The sequence below is a fragment of the Mastigoproctus giganteus genome, chromosome 8, assembly GCF_048544385.1.
Source record: "Mastigoproctus giganteus isolate SK-2022 chromosome 8, ASM4854438v1, whole genome shotgun sequence".
Lineage (NCBI taxonomy): Eukaryota > Metazoa > Arthropoda > Arachnida > Uropygi > Thelyphonidae > Mastigoproctus > Mastigoproctus giganteus.
Window position 1 is genome coordinate 9,865,713 of NC_143582.1, and position 21,913 is coordinate 9,887,625.

At 36.7% G+C, this 21,913-nt stretch overlaps 1 protein-coding gene across 5 annotated transcripts in view; it reads right to left on the bottom strand.

Annotated features, from left to right (window-relative positions):
• The window catches only part of Coprox (oxygen-dependent coproporphyrinogen-III oxidase), a 151,940-nt gene that overhangs the window by 64,923 nt on the left and 65,104 nt on the right, over positions 1-21,913 (bottom strand). For all 5 annotated transcript variants that reach the window (XM_090378971.1, XM_090378968.1, XM_090378967.1 and 2 more), the window contains exons 2-3: positions 21,612-21,710; positions 10,849-10,909 (exon numbers count right to left, since the gene is read on the bottom strand). In XM_090378971.1, coding sequence (XP_090235097.1) covers positions 10,849-10,909; positions 21,612-21,709 — 159 coding nt within the window. In that variant the 5' untranslated portion in view covers position 21,710. The remainder of the gene's footprint in view (positions 1-10,848; positions 10,910-21,611; positions 21,711-21,913) is intronic.

Genomic DNA, 21,913 nt, shown 5'->3' on the forward strand with positions numbered 1-21,913 from the left:
ATAAGGAATGCAGAACTGGAATTTGGGGAGTACAATGTGTACAGAAAGGATAGACAGGATAGGAAGGGATGAGGTGTTATGCTGTTAATTAAGAAATACAATCAAAAGAAGTGCGTCCAGTTGATATAGATGAACAGTGCACTGTTGAGTCAGTTTGGTGTGACATAAGCACTGCGAAAGCAAAAATAAGAGCAGGAGTGTGTTATAGGCCTAATGACTTGAATGAGTACAATGAACAATTGTACAGAGAAATAGAGTGGGCTAGTAAATCAGAATGTCTTATAATGGGGGATTTTAACTTCCCAGATATTGACTGGAACTTGTGGGTTGGTCACTCACACACTAATCAGACTTTTGTGGATTTATCGGATGATTGTTTTCTGTAGCAGCATGTTTGAGAGACAACCAGAGAGAGAGTAATACTCTTGATCTGGTTATCAGCAGTGATCATTCGTGTATTAAGAATTTGCAGATAAAGGAACCACTAGGTGGCAGTGATCACAGTGTACTGATGTGGGATTTACTTAAAGATTTAATTACCATCAGGGGTAAAGGAAAGGGTTTTTGCTTCCATAAAGGTGAGTACAGTGGTCTCAGACAGTTTTAAATTCTGTACAGTGGGATCAACTGACGATGTTACCAACAGTAAATTCTAAGTGGGAAGCATTCAAGGAATTAATTGTGGATGCTACTAAAAGTTTCATGAAAAAATAAAATAAATTGCAGCCATTATCAACACACTGCAGGATGGAAGCCTCCTCAACGATTCATTTTGAGGGAAATGGAACATAATCTGCCACGCTGGTCCAGTGAGGGTTGGCACATCGACCGTATTTAGCAGTCAGGGGCTTGAACCCCAGTCTGCTCAAAGAGCGTGACCCACTGCACTCCCGCTCCTGACCACTCGGCTAAGTTTCATACCTATTAAGAAATATTGTTCAAGGTTTAGGCCTAAATGGTTATCAAATGAACTAATAAGACTCGTAACAGAGAAGAAAAATGCATGGGATGCATATAAATTATCAAGCGACTCAGAAGCCTATGGCAGATATAAGTTAGTCTGTAATCAGGTCACAAAGGAGGTTAGGCAGGCGAAGGCGATTACGAGAAATCCTTGGCAAAAGATGCTAAGAAAAACAGCAAGGATTTCTTTACTTATATAAACTCTAAAAGGAAGGGGATGAATCTGATTGGTCCACTTGACATTGATAGTTTGACTGCTGATGATCCTGCTCAGATGGCACACAAACTGAATGAGTATTTTGCATCTACATTCACACATGAGGAATTATCAAGGTTTGAAAATGGCAGAAGGTTATCAAATTGTAGCAGGATACTTAATGATTTTGTAATAACTAAGAGCAAAGTGGAGGAGAAATTGTTGAAGTTAAACATAAGAAAAGCACCTGGGGTGGATGGGATCTATCCAGTTATATTAAAGGAGGCGGCAAAGCAACTAAGCAAACCCTTAGCCATAATTATGAGAGCATTCTTGGACTCAGGGAAGGTTCCCACGGACTGGAGATGTGCAAATGTATCCCCAATTCGCAAAGGGGGATCGAAAGGTGACACGGGTAATTACAGACCAGTTAGTTTAACTTCTGTTCCGGGTAAAATAATGGCGTCACTGGTTAAAGATGCATTGCAGGATCATCTAGACAAGACTGCAGCAATAATTCGGACACAGCATGGGTTTGTTAAGAGAAAGTCTTGTCTGACAAATTTGATTGGTTATTATGATGTGGTTACAAAGGAACTGGATGCAAAAAATAATTTTGATATCATATATTTGGATTTCAGGAAAGATTTTGACACTGTTGCGCATAAAAGACTATTGTACAAATTGGAGCAGAATGGTATTAAGGGTAAGTTGCTACAATGGATAAAAGGATGGTTCAGTGGGAGAAAAGAGGGTGGTAATCAATGGGTGCTGCTCTTTGTGGGCTAATGTTAATAATTGAGTCCCACAGGGTTCGGTGTTGGGTCCACTGTTGTTTTGTATATTTATCAATGATATTGATGAAGGTATGTCAGGCTTAGTGTCGAAGTTTGCAGATGATACAAAGGTTGGCAGAGTTGTTAATGACAGTATTGGCAGTGTGCTACTGTAACAGGATCTAGATAATTTGGGCAGATGGGCTAAGAAGTGGCAACTGAAGTTTAACCTTGACAAATGCAAAGTACTGCATATGGGTAGAAGTAAACCGAGAAAAAACTACCAACTGTGTGGTACTACACTTAAGGTGGTAGAAAATGAAAAAGACCTGGGAGTAATTGTGCAGTCAGATATGAAGTTTTCTGAGCAATGCAGACAGGCTGCCAGGGCAGGTCATGGGGTTTTGTCAATGATATACAGGAATTTTGCTAGCAGCGAAAAGGAGTTGATTGTCCCTCTGTATAAGACAATGGTCAGGCCACGCCTTGAGAATTACATACAGGTCTGGAGGCCTCATTTTAGGAAGGATGTCGATTTGCTTGAGTGTGTACAGAGAAGGGCAACAAGATTGGTGAGGGGAATGAAGGGGTGCTCTTACGAAGAAAGGCTAAGTTCTGCAAATTGCAGTGGCTGGAGACTAGGCACCTGCATGGTGATCTGATTGAGGTATATAAGGCCTTGAATGGGTTGAGCACGCTGAATTCTGATGGGATCCTTCCACTTGTTCAGATTACAAACCCAAGGGGGCATAAATTCAAATTAAGAAAAGACAGATGTAGAATAGATGTGCGGAAATTTGCCTTTAGCCAGCAGGTGGTTAATTGCTGGAACAAACTTCCATCTGTCGTGGAAGTTGATAGGTTGAATAAATTTAAGGAGCAACTGGACAGGCATTTGGAGGGAATGGTGCGATTTTTTTTTTTTTTTTGGCTGATGCTGCATAAGCTCATACACTTGCTTTCTTGCATCACACACCACTACTACTACAACTAAAATTTTTAATAACTTATTTTTCCACTTTTTCACATCTTAACCCCGAACCGGTCCACCTTTTTTTTAACTCTACTTTAACCCTAACTTGAAAGTTGCCCCTCCTGAAAAAAACAAGTAATTTCCATAATTTCTACTCAATTTACAAAATTGAAACTCCCAGTATACATAAACAGAAGTATATTCTTTGATTTCCTACCTTTAGCGCTCAGCAAAAACTATTAATTTACTCTAAAACAGCAAAAATGTACGATCACATTTCAATTTACTAAATTTTGATGTCGGCAAAACAAGATCCAAGCTTTGAAAATAAAACGAGTTATATCATTAGTTCAAAAATTCGCGCGTCATCTGGACGCCTCTGGCTAAAACGAATCAACGCAAGCAGAGAGATAATTGACTGATCGAGCTTACGTCAATTAGCGTTACCAAGGTGATCCAAGGAGAACGTAAAACGTAAAACATTTTCGTGGAAAACAAACAGTTGAGCATCATTACACTAATTTGCATAGCTCTCCCGCATGGCTCTCTCACAACAGTTTGCTTTACTGGTTTTCGTAATTGTTGTACGAAAGAATTGCAACGAATTTTTGAAAAACAAAAATATCTTTTCTTTTCTTCAGTATGTATTGTATCTACTAACAAAATATCAAGGAAATTCATCTATTGGAAGCCATACTGGAAACGGAAAGAAAACAGAAGAAAAAACTGATCACCACAATGCGCAATTACAATAAAGCCAACTTTTTTTTTTCAAAAAAAAAAAGTTGGCTTTATTGTAATTGTTTTTAGAGGACTAAATCAGATATTTCCTCGATACCATCAAAAATTGTTCATTGTGAACACACGCCCGAAATATTCAGCACAAAGAGTCATATGTTTCGATGCTTGAATTCAGTTTCACAACAGATGCTAATAAGTCAGCTTCAACGTAGGACGCCTAAGTCCTACAGTGAAGCCGATTAGCTTTTTCGTAATTATTTTCAGGAACAATAGTTTGAACAATCCCTCTGGAAATATTAGCGAGTGAATTGCATTATGCATTTCAAAAATCGCTGTATAGCTTGTCCCTGAATGCAAATAGCTTCTTTTGAGTGAGCGCCCTTGTACAGATGTTTTATTGCGGACAGTTCCTTCCAGTCAGTAAAAATCATCAGTAGTCGTCCTTTATTATACCTATAAAGTAATTCCGTTATGTTGGGGGAAACGGTTTGTGCTCCTAATTGATGTAGCAATTTCGAATTTTGGCAAAGTGTATTATTTGAACACAACCTACATTAGAAGGTCACTAAAAGAGTTGATAATTGGTGGGCAGCATTCCGACAAACAAATTCCATTTATATTCCGGGATGACCTCTCTCTCTCTATTTCGGGATCTTTGACCACAAGGAGGGAGACTGCTAAATGCGGTCACCGACCGCATTTAGCAGTCAGCGACCCATCTGCCAAAAATCACAGAAAAACAAGAGAAGTGATGGGGAGAAAATATATTTTTTCAGCGGGGTTATCTGTTTATTGTAGCTAGAACAGCTTTATGACCGTGGATAGTGAATTTATTCCGCTTCTGTACTAAATATGAATTTCTCCCTTTGTGATGACATCAAAGCGTAACAAGCAAATATCTTCTAACAATAGGTTTTGAGCAGCCGTTAGTCGTAATCTGTTAGCTTTGAATTGTTATAAATATTGCAGTTTTGTGAAGAATATACAGTTCAAGAAAGAACGTTATTCATAGCGGATGATTTTTTTCTTTCCTTTTATGCACAAGTTTTCGAAGTTTATAACGCAACTATAAATAAATACTTTCTCGAAATTTCGTTACAAGATCAAACCCAGGAAACTGCTGTTCCGATATTGTTTACTAAAAATAATTACAATAAAGCAAACTTTTTTGTTTTCATAAAATGCGCTTTGCAGTGTTATCAGTTTTACAGTTTTGTCCGGTTTACAACAGATGAATTTCCTTGATCTTCTGTTCGTAGGAGCAATACACGTTGAAGAAAGGAAATACGATCTGTTCGCCTTTCAAAAACACTGCTACTCAACTAAAAGTATTTACCTACCTTCCCTTCCCTTCAATATTCGACGTAACTTTACGGGCGACGGTGTGACGTAGCCAACGGTTTTCTCACGCTCGGCGCCACGAAAACAATTTCGCTCTGTAAAGAGAAACTCCCCCTCCAAAAGAAACGAACGAATCAAGTGTCATGTTTCATAAGCCATAGGCAAATTAGGTGGGTTTAATGCACACTTGATGTCACATTTTTGTAAATTTCGTGAAATTCAATAGAAGATTTTGAAAATTGAAGTGGGAAAATTCAAGAAAACAGTTCTGGCTCCAACTATAGCGAGTTTCAGCTATGTAAGTAGAGTAAAAATTATAGAATTTATTAGTTGTAATTTGATCTGGGTAGATATTTACCCAGGGGATCGGATATTTAACAGCTACATATCCCTATTCAGAGCTGTCTGTAGCTCTAAGTAATAAGCGGAATGCCACCAAAATTAGTAAGTAAACTATTCAAGGCATGGGGAGAAGGATCCCGTGAAAAAAAAATCAGTTCCAAAATTTGCTGATAGGGGATAATATGGCACTGTACAAGAGGAAAGACATGACAAAGTACCATCAAATAAATAACTAAGACAAACCTTAATGAAATTAAGGTTTGTCTTAGTTATTTTTTGCAAAGAGCACAAATTTTTATTTGTGCTCTTTGCAAAAAATCAAAGAAACTGAATTGCAATAAAGTTTAAATCCAAACTAAAAATTAAGACACCTAAGAGAGCAGAAAATTTGCATAAATCTGAATTAAATTTAATTTTCCCAGCAGCAGAGAGCTATAAAGGCACAACGTGAACATTTCAAGCATATTCTGTAAGTTTACCGTTAACATTATTCCTCAACTGCAGCAAAGAGGATGCCTGGATGAAAATTTTTATGCAAGATGGGGCTCCTCTTCATATAGCATTGACTAGTACAGCAGCTTCTCCGGCATCACTTTATTGCAGAAAGAATCATTAGTCATGAGTTTCCCATTGCATGGCCACCACGTTCACCTGACCTTAACACCATGTAATTTTTGTTGTGGGGTCACCTCAAGGTCAATCGAGGAAGTGTTTCTAACCTGGCTGTCTTAAAGGATAACGTAAAGCAACATGTGCGGAACATTACTCCAGAGATGCTGCATTCCGCAGTAGAGCACACTGTGCATTGAATGCAATATTTTGTCCGGAACAATGGTAATCACATTGAAAACCAACTCCACCATAATCGAAAATGGGGGGAAACTGAGTGAGTTTGGAGCTGTGAAACCATTCCTTTGGCAGTTTAGTTCAGTTTCTTTCTGTTTTTTTGCAAAGAGCACAAATAAAAATTTGTAATTTCATCAAGGTTTGTCTCGATTATTTATTTGTTGGTGCTTTGTCATGTCTTTCCTCTTGTACAGCACCATATTATTATAGGGGAGTTAGTAAATAGAATAAAGACAAAATCTTCACTGTTATAAATGATTCCAGAACTAAGGGGACTTAAATTCAAATTAAGGAAAAGAGGTTTAGACTGTATTGTAGCTAGCAAGTAGTTAATTACTATAATGAGTTAGTTCACAGGTGGTTGACACTGACAGCTTGAACAAATCCAAAGATCAGCTGGATTGTGACTTTTGATGCTGCTTGAGTGGCAAGGTGTGTGGGTAATGTAAATATATTAAAGGAGAGGAAATTAAGTACTTTTAATCTATGTTAGATCTAAAATGTGTTTATTTGAAATTGGAAATTACTTCCATTTGGAGTTAGCCATATATATCAAACTTTTGGCCACTCTGATCTATGTAACAACGAAGAAGTAGCAATGACATCACTGATGAAGTGGTAGAAATATACCACAAAATGTCTGATATTTTCATCTGTATATAATTTCCAACTGGAAATACAGATATTTAGATATAATGTAGGTTAAAAGTGCTTCATTCTTCTCTTTAATGGATAGTTAGGTATGGGGGAATACACACATAATTTATTTTCTTTTTTAATAAATTTTTTATTATTTTCATTCTTTTGGCTGCTGCAATAAAGCTTCATTGTACTATATGGCAAATACTAATACTTGTATGTATAGTCCCACTGCTGGCAGAATGCAAGAATATTTCACTTGTCTAGTAGGAGGAGACCCATTACAGCACTTCAGAAATACTCATCTTATGCATTACTTATCTTATGTATATAAATAGCTAATACTCACTGTGATGACGACTGCCTCTTCCGAGGCAATCTTCATTTCAGTGAGTATTCACTCAAGTCTACTGGATATTACTTCAATTATTTCATCCCCGATTCCTAACCCCGATTCCCAATTCCAACCTAATATAACAGAAATCACAAAGTGGTGCTTAAACCATATACATCCTAATGCCACAAAAATCATCTGTGGAGACTCCAATCTCTAGCCACTTCTCAACCAGCTTATCTCACAACTTGATATGCTTGGGGTATTACTGGCCAACCAGAGAGCAAAGCTGCATCGATATTCCCATCAATATTCCTTATTGAGCTGAAAATCATATTTGGCAGCAAGTTTCTGACTATTACTGCTCTTCCACAAGGAGGCTTAGCAGATGCCTGATCTCACACCCCTGTTTGGACAAAATGGCTAAATGAAATAGAAAAGGCAAACAATAAGCCTGTGCTGCAATAAAACTTTCTCTTAGTTATATGAATTACATAAAAGATAAACCTAAGTATATACAAGTAAATTATTTATGACCTAATATCATTAGCAAATTATCTTTTAACCTAAAGAACTATTACTGTCTTATAACTTAAAATTCATTCCTTTGATGGGCATCTTATTTGGACTATATTGTAATTTATTGGACTTTAACAATATAGCCTACACCGACTTGATTTTGTATCCATAAATCTCATAAATGGACTTACAATGACTATCATGTCTTGAGGTTCTCAGTTACAATTTTATTGTTTGTACACATGTATATACTATTTGTATATAATTATATGATTGAATTTTTAGTTACAAGGTAATAATGGCTCTTTAGGTTAAAAGGCTATGTTAGGTTATAAGATTACAACCTAACATTAGTTTATCTGTTTTATTTTCCAGTCCTTATTCCCCTTTTTTTTCGCTAGCCTTATAACCTAACATAATAGGATCATTGCCTTTTATGTTACCTTATAAGTCTTATAAAAGGATCATAACCTTATAACCTATGCTTACAACAGGACCATAGGGGAAAATTTCAGTATTTGATAAGTCCAGGCTGGCCACAGTACATGCCTAGTTGTAGCCTACCTCCTCCTAGTGTAGATAGGCACTGGGCAGGCTTTCCAGGTGACTGTCTTCCTGATAGCAAAGTAGTAAAACAAACAAATTACAAAATAACATTTATATTTCATAAACAATGATACACACATTTCTAACTGTTTTACAGAGTTATGTATCATAACAGTGTACCAAGGCAGAGTTGAACTAACATTCTGAAGTCACCCTACATAAAATACTATATATATCAACAGTATTGACATAGCCGAGTGGTCAAGAGCACGAGTGCAGTAGCACACACTCTTTGAGTGGACCGGGGTTCAAGCCTGTGACTACTAAATACAATTAACATTTGTATTTAGTTTTCTACACACATTTCTAACTGTTTTACAGAGTTATGTATCATAACAGTGTACCAAGGCAGAGTTGAACTAACATTCTGAAGTCACCCTACATAAAATACTATATATATCAACAGTATTGACATAGCCGAGTGGTCAAGAGCATGAGTGCAGTAGCACACACTCTTTGAGTGGACCGGGGTTCAAGCCTGTGACTACTAAATACAATTAACATTTGTATTGATTGATTTATTGTAAACTCCACTGACCTGGTGGTCGTGCCAGAGTATAAACAAGAACATTATTTAGTACTATGCATGGGTTGAAAAAAAAAAAAAGGTGTTTGAACGTTAAGTGTTATACACTTAACTTTCTAAAGTATAACACTTCAAGTGTTGTACAATAAAAATTATGTAGAGTATATTAAATTACAAATAACTTAATATGTTTATGCAAAGGTACTGTTTGCATACAGGATCAAATTAACTGGCATAGAAAAGCAGTTATGTTGGTTAAGGTGCATTTATCAGACTGAAATATAGATACCTAAAATTGTACACATTGGCAGAGCCTCTTTCTGTACATAACAGTAAGCAAACTGGGGTTTGTTACTGCACCCATCTCATATTGTGGAGGTGCTTCTCCACAATATGAGGAGGCACTTCTCCACAAGTTGCCTTGGAATGGCACAACTATAAATAAAAGGCAATGCTAAAACAGAGAAGCATGCTGCTTTTTATTTAAAGCATATGCCAGCACCCAGACCCAGATTCCTCCACAATATGAAATTGATGCATTAAGGAGAAAACTCAGTTTGTTCATAGCTATGTACAGAGACACACACACACACACACACACACACACACTATGTCCAACATATATAATGACTTTATACAGCTTTAAGCTTTTGCCATAAACTTACATTTAAATTTAAATTTGGTACAACAAAAAAAAAAAAAAACTGTAGGTAGTTATCCTTTTTTATAATTCAAACATTAATTTTATTAGCTTTCTTGGAATTTAGGAAAACGCATTCACTTCTGATTACTACTAAATCCGTGGAAAAAACCCACAAAGAGGGGGTCATAACAATACTTTCTGAAGAAACGGCAAATATTTCAGTGTAATAAATGTACCTTAATGAATGCAGAAGTGAATGCACAGTTAAAATTCATAGTAGTATCACGTTATAATTATATACAGAGTGTCTCAAAAATACACGGCATAACTTCAGGAACGAGTTCCTCATACGTAGACAAAAATATTTTATATCAACATAGTTCCGGAAATGATTGGTTCCCGAGTTATTAACCAGAATGTCTTATCTCCCGCAAAGAGATAAGACATTCCGGTTAATCGATTTTAGATGTTGTGCATGCCACTCCTGGAATCAGCACACGCAGAATAGCAATGCAACTGGCTGTTCAACTATTTGGAGAGTGTTGCGAGAACACTCTCCAAATAGTTGGTACAACTCCTCACTTTCCTGCCATTCACAGATGAAGCACAGTTCACACGAGACAGAATCCAAAACTTTCACGATCAGCATTTATGGGCTGAGGAAAACCCGTATGCAATTCTTCCATCACATCACCAACAGCGGTTCAGCCTCAACATCTGGGCGGGTGTTTTTGGTGATAAGTTATTTGGGCCCCATGTACTTGCAAACAAACTCACAGGGCAGGCGTACAGAAACTTTCTGGAAAACAACATGCCTGATTTCTTGGACGATACGCCACTGATCATTCTTCAACAAGCACACTTCATGCACGATGGCGCTCCCGCAAATTTCAGCCACCTAGCCCACAATTACCTGAATCAAAGGTTTCCTGGTTGGTGGATAGATAGAGGTGGACCAACAGCCTGGCCTCCACGCTCGTCTGATTTAAACCCACTAGATTTCTTCTTGTGTGGCCATTTAAAGTTATTGGTGTATTCGACTCCAGTTGCTGATGTGGAAACTCTCCACAATCGAATTGTGGCAGGTTGTGAGACAATACGAAACATGCCAGGAATTTGGCATTGTCTTCGCGAGTACGAGATGTCAATGTGAGGCCTGTATTCAGGCAGAAGGTGGACATTTTGAACAATTACTATAAGGCGATGTGAACAGTTAAGTGTCAGACAAACCTTCAAAACTCGGAAACCAAGCACTTCCGGAACTATGTTGTTATAAAATATTTTTATTGTCTACATAGGAGGAACTCATTCCTGAAGTTATGCCGTGTATTTTTGAGACACCCTGTATAATATACATAATATTATAGTTATAAATCATATGTTATAATTAAAAATCAACATACCTTATGGCTTTTAATATACTGCCATGTTACTGCACATCCAACAACTCCTACAGAAAACAACCTGAAAACAGCATAACAGAATATGAAGAAATAGCAAAAATACTGCAATTAAGTAGAGTGTATAGTCATCAAACAAATGCATTTATTGAGTTCATATAAGAATATTAACCCTAAGTAGTTATACATTCAAATAGTGGATACTCCTAGCTATTCTTTAGCATATTCAATGCAGATTTATAGAATTTCTAATAGTGAAATTTTAGCACAAACTTTTCTTGAACAGTAATAGTGGCATGTGATGCAAGAAAGCAAGCGTATGAGCTTATGTAGCATAGCCAAAAAAAAAAAAAAAGTTTCACACAACCATTCCCTCTATGTTTGTCCAGTTCCTCCTTGAATTTATTTCAGATATCAACTTCCAAAACAACAGATGGCAGTGTGTTCCAGCAATTAACCACCTGCTGGCTAAAGGCAAATTTCTGCACTTCTATTCTACAACTGTCTTTCCTCAATTTGAATTTATGCCCCCTTAGGTTCGTAATCTGAACAAGTGGAAGAATCCCATCAGAATTCAGTGTACTCAACCCATTCAAGGCCTTATACACCTCAATCAGATCACCTTACAGGTGCCTAGTCTCCAGCCGCCGCAATCTGCAGAACTTAAGCCTCTCTTGGTAAGAGGATCCCTTCATTCCACTCACCAACCTTGTTGCCCTTCTCTGTACATGCTCAAGCAAATCTACATCCTTCCTAAAATGAGGCCTTCAGACCTGTACGCAGTACTCAAGGCGTGGCCTGACCATTGCCTTATACAAAGGGATAATGACCTTTTCCCTGCTACCAAAATTCCTGTATATTACAGACAAAAACTACATGACCTGCTCTTGCAGCCTGTCTGTTGCTTAGAAAACTTCATATCTGACTGCACAATTACTCCCAGGTCTTTTTCATTTTCTATCACCCTAAGTGTAGTACCACACAGTTAGTATGTTTCTCTGGGGTTACTTCTACCCAAATGTAGTACTTTGCATTTGTCAAGGTTAAACTTCAGTTGCGACTTCTCGGCACATTTGCCCAACTTATCTAAATCCTGTTGCAGTAGCACACTGCCATTACTGTCATTAACAACCCTGCCAACCTTTGTATCATCTGCAAACTTTGACACTAAGCCTGAAACACCTTCATCAATATCATTGATAAATATACAAAGCAACAGTAGGCCGAACACCGAACCCTGTGGAACTCTACTAATAACATTAGTCCACAAAGAGCAGCACCCATTGATTACTATTCTCTGTCTTCTCCCACTCAACCACCCTTTTATCCATTGTAGCAACTTACCCTTAACACCATTCTGCTCCAATTTGTACAGTAGTCTTCCATGCACAACAGTGTCAAAAGCTTTCCTGAAATCCAAATATATGATATCAAAATTATTTTTTGCATCCAGTTCCTTTGTAATCACATAGTATCCAATCAAATTTGTCAGACAAGATTTTCCCTTAACAAACCCATGCTGTGTTTGAATTATTGCTGCAGTCTTGTCTAGATGATCCTGCAATGCATCTTTAACCAGTGACTCCATTATTTTACCCGGAACAGAAGTTCAACTAACTGGTTTGTAATTATTCGTGTCAGCCTTTGATCCCCCTTTGTGAATTGGGTATACATTGGCACATCTCCAGTCCATGGGGACCTCCACTGAGTCCAAGGATGCTCTCATAATTATGGCTAAGGGTTTGCTTAGTTCCTTTGCCGCCTCCTTTAATATAACTGGATAGATGCCATCCACCCCAGGTGCCTTTCTTATGTTTAATTTCAACAATTTCTCCTCTTTGTTCTCAGTTATTACAAAATCATTAAGCACCCTGTTACAATTTGATAACCTTCTGGCATTTTCAAACCTTAATTCCTCATGTGTGACTGTAGATATAAAATATTCATTCAGTTTGTTTGCTATCTGAGCAGGATCATCAACAGTAGAACATTCAATATCAAGTGGACCAATCAGATTCATCTCCTTTCTTTTAGAGTTTTTTCATTAGTGCTGCATGAACAGCATTGTTTAGAGTGTAAAATACTTAAAAAAAAAAAAAAAAAAAAAAAAAAAAAAGTTGAGGTTTATGTATATTCAGATGCATCCTTACAGGTTGATAATAGGAGTAAACCAGTAAGGAAGATAAAAACACAACTCTGCATTAAGGATTACAAAATGATTTATTAATTTATAATTTTAGTTCATCATCATCATCAGCCATTTTCAATCCACTGCAGGATGAAGGCCTCTCCAGCAACTTTTCAGTTCCTTCTATTTTGAGCACTGGCCATCCATTTACTACCCAAAAACTCATGAATTTCATCTATCCATCTCCGCCTTTGTCTTCCAGGTTTTCTTCTAGCTCCTCTTGGGTACCATTCTGTTATTTTCTTAGTCCATCTGTCATCATGTCTTCGAGCTATGTGTCCTGCCCAAGACCATTTTAGTTCTTTAGTTTTGATAAGAATGTCCTTTACTTGAGTTTGCTGCCTAATCCATGTGTTTCTCTTCTTATCTAACAGTCTGATTACCAATATAATTTGTTCCATTCTTCGCTGTGTAGTTCTCAGCTTCTCTTCCATTCTTTTGGTGAGTGCCCAAGTTTCACTTCCATAAGTCATGGTGGGGAGTATACATTGATTCATTATTTTATGTTTCAGACAAACTGGGATATTGCTCTTCAGTATGTGACTATATTTCCTGAATGCTATCCATCCAAAATTTATTCTTCTCTTAACTTCCAGCCATTTATCATTATTACAGCTAATAACTTGTCCCAGATAAGTATAACTCCACCTTTTCAATGTTCATCATTACTTTTGTTTTAGCCATATTCATCTTTAGTCCAAAATCCTTATTAACTGTGCATAACTGATTAAGATTTTCCTCTAATTCTTTGGGATCTCCTTTCTTATGCAGCAATGTCATCTGCAAATCGTAAATGGTTTAGGTACTCTCCGTTCACATTGACTCCTTTCTGCGACCAGTCTAATCTTCTGAAAGCTTCCTCAAGGGCAGCAGTAAACAGCTTCGCAGATATTGTGTCTCCTTGTCAAACTCCTTTCTCAATTTTAAATTTGCTACTGTCTTTGTCTAGTCTAATAAAGGAGGTAGCACTCTCATATATTTTCTTCAAAATCATAATATATGGGGTATCTATGCCTTGCCTTTCCAGTGCCCAAAACATTGCCTTATGCTGTATGGAGTCAAATGCCTTTTCATAATCCACAAATGCCAGGCATAATGGTGTTTTATATTCATTTGCATTCTCCATTAGCTGTGATATTACGTGAAAGTGATCCATAGTTGAGAATCCTGTCCTAAAGCCAGCTTGCTCTTTCGGTTGATTCTCATCAAGTATTCTTTCTAATCTGTTAGTAATGACCCTTGTGAACAACTTGTAGATGTGGGATAAGAAGCTAATTGGTCTATAATTTCCAATTTCTGATTTATCTCCTTTCTTATGCAGCAAAACTATGATTGCATTATTCCACTGCTTAGGTGTCACACCTTTTCTAATGCACTTTGTGAAGAGCCTTGCCAGTTTTTGTGTTATGTCTCTTCCTCCCAATTTTAACAACTCTACAGTAACTTCATCTTCCCCCGGGGCTTTCCGATTCTTCATTTTCTTCAATGCATGTTCTACCTCATCACGAAGAATATCGGTTATGTCATATGTGTTGCTACTTTGCAATCCATCTTCCCCACTGCTGGTATCATTCCCTCGCTCCTTGTATAATTCTCTATAGTAGTCTTCTGCTATTTGAATTATGCCATCTCTGCTGTTTATAAGTACACCATCGCTATTCTTCAGTTTCAGTATCATTTGTCTTTCTGTATTACTGCTCATGGCTGCTGATTTAAATCCTTTGTTTTCCCTTAATGCTTGTTCTACTTTTCTTGTGTTAAATCTTCTTATGTCCTCTCTGAGTCTCTTTCTAATGGCTTTGCATAACTCAGTATACTCAATTTTCTCCCTGTCAGCGTTTTTATTGCTCTTCATTTGTCGTCTTCGGTTCATCATGACAAGTGTTTCTTGACTAATTTTTTCTTCTTTGGACTTCTGTTTCCCTATAGGTTTCTTGGGCTTTATCACTTTCAGAAAGTTGTCGATATATTCCTCGTCGATATCTTGGTCCTGAGCAGTCTGCAGAAGCTCAAACTTGTTCTTAAGTTCCAGTATATACTGCTTTTTCTCCTCCTCTGTTATCTCAAAGACCTTTGTATTATTTACTCGAGTCAGTTTTTTCCTTTCCTTTCCTACTTCTATATCAAGTGTACATCTTACCATTCTGTGATAACTTCCAACATTTACCTTATTCAGGACGGTAACATCATTCACAATATATCTTCTGTTAGTGAGGATGAAGTCGATTTCATTAGTTGTTAATCCATTTGGACTCTTCCATGTCCACTTTCTGTTCACCCTTTTCTTGAAAAAAGTGTTCATTACTGACAGTCCTTGAGATTCTGCAAATTCCACAAGTCTTTCACTTCTTTTATTTCTTTCACCAATTCCAAAATTTCCTATAGTTCCTCTTTCTGCGCTGTTTTGCCTTTTTCCAACCTTAGCATTGAAGTCCCCCATAATAATAGTGTAGTGTGTAGTTTTCTGCTCATCTAGAAGACTCTCAATTTCGGTGTACATTTCTTCAACCTCTTCATCATCATGGCTCGATGTTGGTGCATAAATCATTATAATCTTTAGCTTGTACCTCTTAGAAATGTTGTTTTTAAAATCCATAAAATCTGGTCCATAAAAACATAATCCATGTTTTTATGGACCAGAAACCCAACTCCACCTTCACTCCTTTCACTGTTTCCATTGGTGTACAGCAGATTTCCACTTGATAAACTTACTCAAAAACGTACACTACAACAACTCTTCAGAGGTTAAAAAAAAAAATAAAAAAAAAATCCGAATTAAGGAATAATAAAAGTGATCTGCATCTGCAATCCCAAAAACTTGGATCCAATTGATCCACACAGCACAATGATAAAGTTTGCAAGATTATATTTCGATGTATGCACTGAAATATTTTGAAAAAAAATGTATGCATCTCTGCATTCAATTACTATCTTTAAGGATGCAATCATCCTACCTGTGACAATAACTGAAAGCTGGCTGTCAAGGCTTGGACTTATGAACACAATTTTCAAACTATTTCAATGACTACACTAAAATATAACACTGCAATCTTTATTACTGAGATATGCCACAATCTGTTGTTTTGTCAGTTTAATTATTGCCATATGTGCAGGTGTTTAGCTAGCTTATTACTTGGTGGCAGTAGAAAGCGAATATGATTACTCCTGGTCAATCAGCTGTAATAATGAAGTTGTGTTTAGGTACCATAAAAGCATAGCTTGAATAGTATCAAATTAACCAGGTGTCCAGAAGAATCATCTAGGATGTGCAAGACTCTGTAGCCAAGGTTTTCTTCACATGGTAAGCCTTAACAAACATGGCGAAATTGATGGTATCCATTCAGGAAGATAAATATTGTTATTCACAGCCATTTTATCATAATTCACACACTAAGTAGTCTCCATATTGTCCACAACCTGACCTGTTCCTTTCATAATTCTTGCAGAACTTGACAGTGGAACATTACAAGTGCAACATTTAATTTTTATCAGTAATATATACATGAAATGATTTTAAGACTTCTACTTTAAACACCAGATTTCTTTCTATGACCTTTTCACTTATGAGCATGTAGCTCTGTTTGACAACTGTTTTCTAAGAATACTTGTAGGGTTTGGGGAAATTTGGATGCAAAATTTTATACTGTTACAATATTATTATTAGTAGTAATGACAAATGACACAAGTAAGCAAGCTTACACAGAATTTTCCCAAAAAAAAACAAAAAAAAAAAAAAAAAAACAAACAAACATTACTACTCATTCATCAGTTCATCCCTTTTAATAAAATGTAAGGCCTAATTCTTCCTTAAATTTATTCAAGCTACCTGCTTCAACAATGCCAGAAGGTAGTTTGTTCTAACAATCAATTACTCTCTGGCTGAAATCAAATTTTCAAATTTGAGTTTACTCAATACACTTAAAACCTTAAATATTGCTAACAGGTCTCCTCACAAGTGCCTAGTTTTGAAGCATTGCAATTTGCAAAATTGTTGTACATGTCAGGAATAGCAACCTCAAAATAACTTATATGCATGATGAAGTGAATTAAAAACAGTAAAGGAAGAAAGGATTTGGGAGGAAAGGGATACATGAAGATACAAATAAAAGAGATCTGCATCCTTCTTAAAATGGAGGCTTCAAGACTTGTGTGCAGTATTCAAGATGTGGCCTAACCATTACTTTATACAATGGGATAACCACTTCTTGTCCTTACAAAATTCTTGTATATCACTGACAAAACCCCATGAGCTGTCCTAGTAGCCTGTCTATACAGCTCAGAAAATTTCATATCTGACTGCACAATTACCCCTAGGTCTCAGTTCCATATCAATGATATCCCTTTCCATTAACAGTCTGCCAAGCCCCATTTACTTTTTCTTACAGAATCCCAATTATCAGTTGATTAAACTAATGCTCATCTCAGTTGTCCTAATTTAACCCCAGGGGCTCACATCTGGTGAGTATGGGCTTGGCAAACCTGGGGTCCTGAGCTGGATATCATCATTCTTCTCTTTTTTTGGTGATGCCTTTCTACTTCTCTCTCTCACACACACAGGAGGGGGGTAACTGGGGAATTTTTTTTTTTTTTTTTTTGGCTGGTGCAGCATAAGCCTCAGGCTTCCTTGTACCATATGGCTGCTAATAATAATAATAATAATAATTATTATTATTATTATTCCCTGTATAATTCCTTTTGCTTCAAAGTTGGTATTTGTGCATACGTCTGCTCTGATATTCCCTGTCAGAAACTTAGTAATCTCCTCTTTTCAAATCTTCTTTGGCTTAAAATCTCTCTACCCCATTCTATCAAATTAATTTGTTGTCTCTACAGATCTAGCAATTTCAATACTCATTTGGAACTCTGACTCCCTTTCTTTGAAACTTTACTTTCGCCATTCCAATTTTCCTAACAGTGAGATAATTTTCCTTGCCGATTTTAATGTTCACAACTCCAGCTGGCTTCCATTTTCCACTCACATAAACCTAACCCCACACAGCCAACACTCTTGATCTTTTTCTCACAAACAATCTTTCCAAAGTACAAAGTTCAGGTGAGTGGTCCTTTAGGTACCTCAGATCACAACATGGTGATGGTTTCTTCTCCAATGGAGTCTTTCTCTCATTGGCTATTCTCAACCTCCTGTTCTTGGGAATTACAAGGATGCAAAATGGGATGATCAGTGAGATTTCTATTTCTCTTGTCTTTGGTTGGATTACTATTTTAAATATTCTAATGTCAATGTTTTCTCAGATCATGTCAGTGAAATTATTCTTGTAGGGATGAAACCCTTTATTCCACAATTCAACTTAAAAGTTCATCCTTTATTAAACCTTGTTTTTCTAATAAATGTAATAAGGCTCTTCAAGATAAAAATGTTACATATTTCAATTAGCTTGCATCCAAATCTCCAGGTTCATTCTCTGCCTATACAAAAACTTACAACTTTAAAGCAGTTATTACAGTCCAAACTAGATTTTAACAGGTTAAGAGTAAAAAATTTGCTTTTGTCCAAATGGTAGTTGAGCATTCTAGTCTCTTGCTAAATCTATTGGCTGCAACTTCTGCCCATCTCTACTCCCACCTGTGTTAAAACCAATGGTTGTATTGCCACCTGAGCAAAAGGTAAATTTGACCTGCTAGCATTGTACTTTTCTTCTAAATCTAGAACTGATGATCTTGTAAACCACCACCTACCATTCCCAGTAAACTCCATTTAATGTCTCCTGTGGTCTTCCATCAAAAGGTCAGAAGAATTTAGAACAATCTTAATGCTAAGAAAGCTCCAGATCTTGAAGGTAATATTCCACTTGTTCTCAAAACCAGTGCTCCTTTTCTGTGTTGCCTTTTTACACTTTCTTATTATATTGGTTACTTTTTTCTTCTGCTTCTCCTATCCAATTATCATCCCACTGTATGGGATGATAACTGGATACCTTCCATCCGAACAATGATTACCAATATAGATTCCATTGGTGTCAACCTACTGGTAATATTCTTGTTATGTTACCCATCTATGGATAAATTCAATGGAAAAAGTTGGTAACACTCAGTCAGTTGCTCTTGATATTTCAAAGGCTTTTAATCATGTTTTGCATAAAAGGTCTTCTTAATAGCTTCCATATTGCCAACTGTTTTTTTGTAATTGGGCATCCATTTTTCTCTGAATGCTCACTGAAGATGATGGTAGATGGCTCTTTGTATTCTAACTTCTCCACTAATGCTGATGTTTTGGTTCTTTCTCCCACTCTTGAAAAACTATTATAAATTAATGACCTTCTTCCATTGACTGAAAATTCTATCCATAGTTTTGCTAATGATAGTACATTGCATTCCACCTTCCCATTTCAGAAGCCCTGCCATGCACAAACAGCTTCAACTTCTTGAATGTTGACTACCAATTCCTTAAATGCTGATTGCCAGTGGGCAAGGATAACTAAGTTAATTTCGATCCTTCTAAAACTCCATCCTGTCTTTAATCTTGCAAAAAGTATTCTTCTGCTCCTATACTTGTCTTTGATGACACAGATTTCTAGATAAGTTCAGATATGTCTATAAGTCTATAAGAGATTACAATGACTTCTACCCTCTCTTGGCATAAGCATACACAAATATCACTTCCTCTGCATCTAAAAACACTGGGTTTTCTCTTTTGCTCTCAGTGTTACTTTTCTCTTAAACAGCTGCTCACTCTGTACAAATCTAAAATCTGCCCTACCATGGAATATTATGCATCTGGGGCAGTGTCCTCAAAACCTCTCTCAGGCTTCTAGATTCCATTCAAAGGAGGGCAGTTAGGTTAATTAATAGACATTCTGTTTCTGCTGCATGCCTTTTCTATAGCTACTTCCATGGGCACTGTTCTTCTGAATTGTTCTATAATTCCTTCCCCCCCCCCTCTCTCTCTCTCTCTCTCTCTCTCTCTCTCTCTCTCTCTCTCTCTCTCTCTCTCTCTCTCTCTCTCTCTCTCTCTCCCTCCCTCAAACCAGTCTGAACACATGCCACAACCAGTCAGCACCCCTTTACTGTCCAACGTCAAACTCACGCAACTAACTTTTCTTCTTCATCATTTATTCCTTCAACTTCTGTTTTCTGGAATAACTTCCTTTCATGTGTATTTCCTGAAAATTTACAATCTACAAAAATTCAAGTTTAATGTCAAGAAGTGTTTTCTTTCATCTTCAACTTTCAACACTTGCACGGTAATAAGTACTACAGGTTCTAATATTGATCTTGTTTGAGGTTTCCGTTTAAAAGAAAAATTAAATGTTATGTTATTCTGCGACTACTGCTGCCCATATGCAATACATTTCATTTAAACCTCTACCTCAACTGCCACTTCTTTGCTCATCTGCTTAATTTTTCTAGGTCTTGTTGTAATACTTGATTACTGTACTTGATAACTGTAATTAACCACCCTGCCAATCTCTATATCATTTGCAAACTTAAACAATAAGCTCAATATGCTTTCATCAATATCATTAATCAATATTGTAAACAGTAAGCCAAGCACTGAACCCTGAGGGACCCCACCAATAACATTAGGCCAGGAAGAGCAGTGCCAATTTATAACCACCCTTTGTCTCCTGCCATTCAACCATCTCATTATCCATTGCAGTATCATTTCCCTAATGCTACCCCACTGATCCAATTTGTACAGCAGTATTTTGTGTGGAACAGTGTCAAAAGCTTTACTGAAATCTAAATGTATGATGTCAAAATTAGTTTGCATCCGGTTCCTCTGTTAATGCATAACAGTAGCTAATCAGATTGGTAGATTGGTCAGGCAGGGTACCCCTTAACAAAGCCATACTGTGATTGCCATATAATTCCATTCCTGTTAAGGTGATCTTTAAATACTTCAGCCACTGACTTCATTATTTTCCCTAGAACAGATGTCAAGCTTACAGGTCTATAATTTCTCACATTACCCTTTGATCCACCTTTGTGGCCGGAGAGACATTTGTACACCTCCAGTCTAGGGGAACTCACCTGAATTCATAGATGCTCTCACTTTGAAGTTCTAAGATGCTTTTGTGATGGAATTTGAAGAAAGACTGTAAAAGTAACTCAAAAGACTGTTGCTCCATCACAATAATATGCCACTGCATTCGTCACTACTTGTACAAAGATTTTTGGCCAAACACCAAATCAGTGAAGTCCAGCAACTAATGTAGACAAATATGGCTCCATATAAATTTTATGACATGCAAACAATAGAGTATTATGATGACACAGCTTTTAGCAATTTCAAACTTTCCAGAAGTGCTTCCAAGAGTGGGAAAATCACAGAACTAAGTGCATCACCTCAGAAGAACACTAATTCAAAGGTACTTAGGTCACCCACTCCATAAATATGCTTATTGCCTCTATATCACAGTAGTCCAAATATTTTTTGAACAGACTTCACAAAAATCTGTACAATTATCTTTTATTAAGCTATTTTAACAAGAAAAAACCAGCTATGAACAACAAGAGCTAAGACAACTTGAGATTTTCTATCTGTTTAAGAAATAAAAAACTGCAACACTAACAATGTGTAAGCAGAAACCAAAACATTCATATTTAAATTTCTTACCTTAGGGTTCTTTTTCTCCTTCCAATATATGAAGAATAGAGTCTACGTCCAACAACATTACTAGAGACCTTCAAAATGTTTCTCACAGCCAGCCACATTCTTGAAATAAACACACACTTAAAAATTTATTTTAAATATATAACAAGCAAATAAGATCGGCAAAATCAATAATGAAAACTAAAACTGACAAAATTTAACTTGAAAAATGAAATAAGCTAAATTTCTTCTCTAAGATCTACAAATACCTTCTCAAATTATAATGGAATTACATACAATTTGTAATGCTCTGATTTGCATTCTAT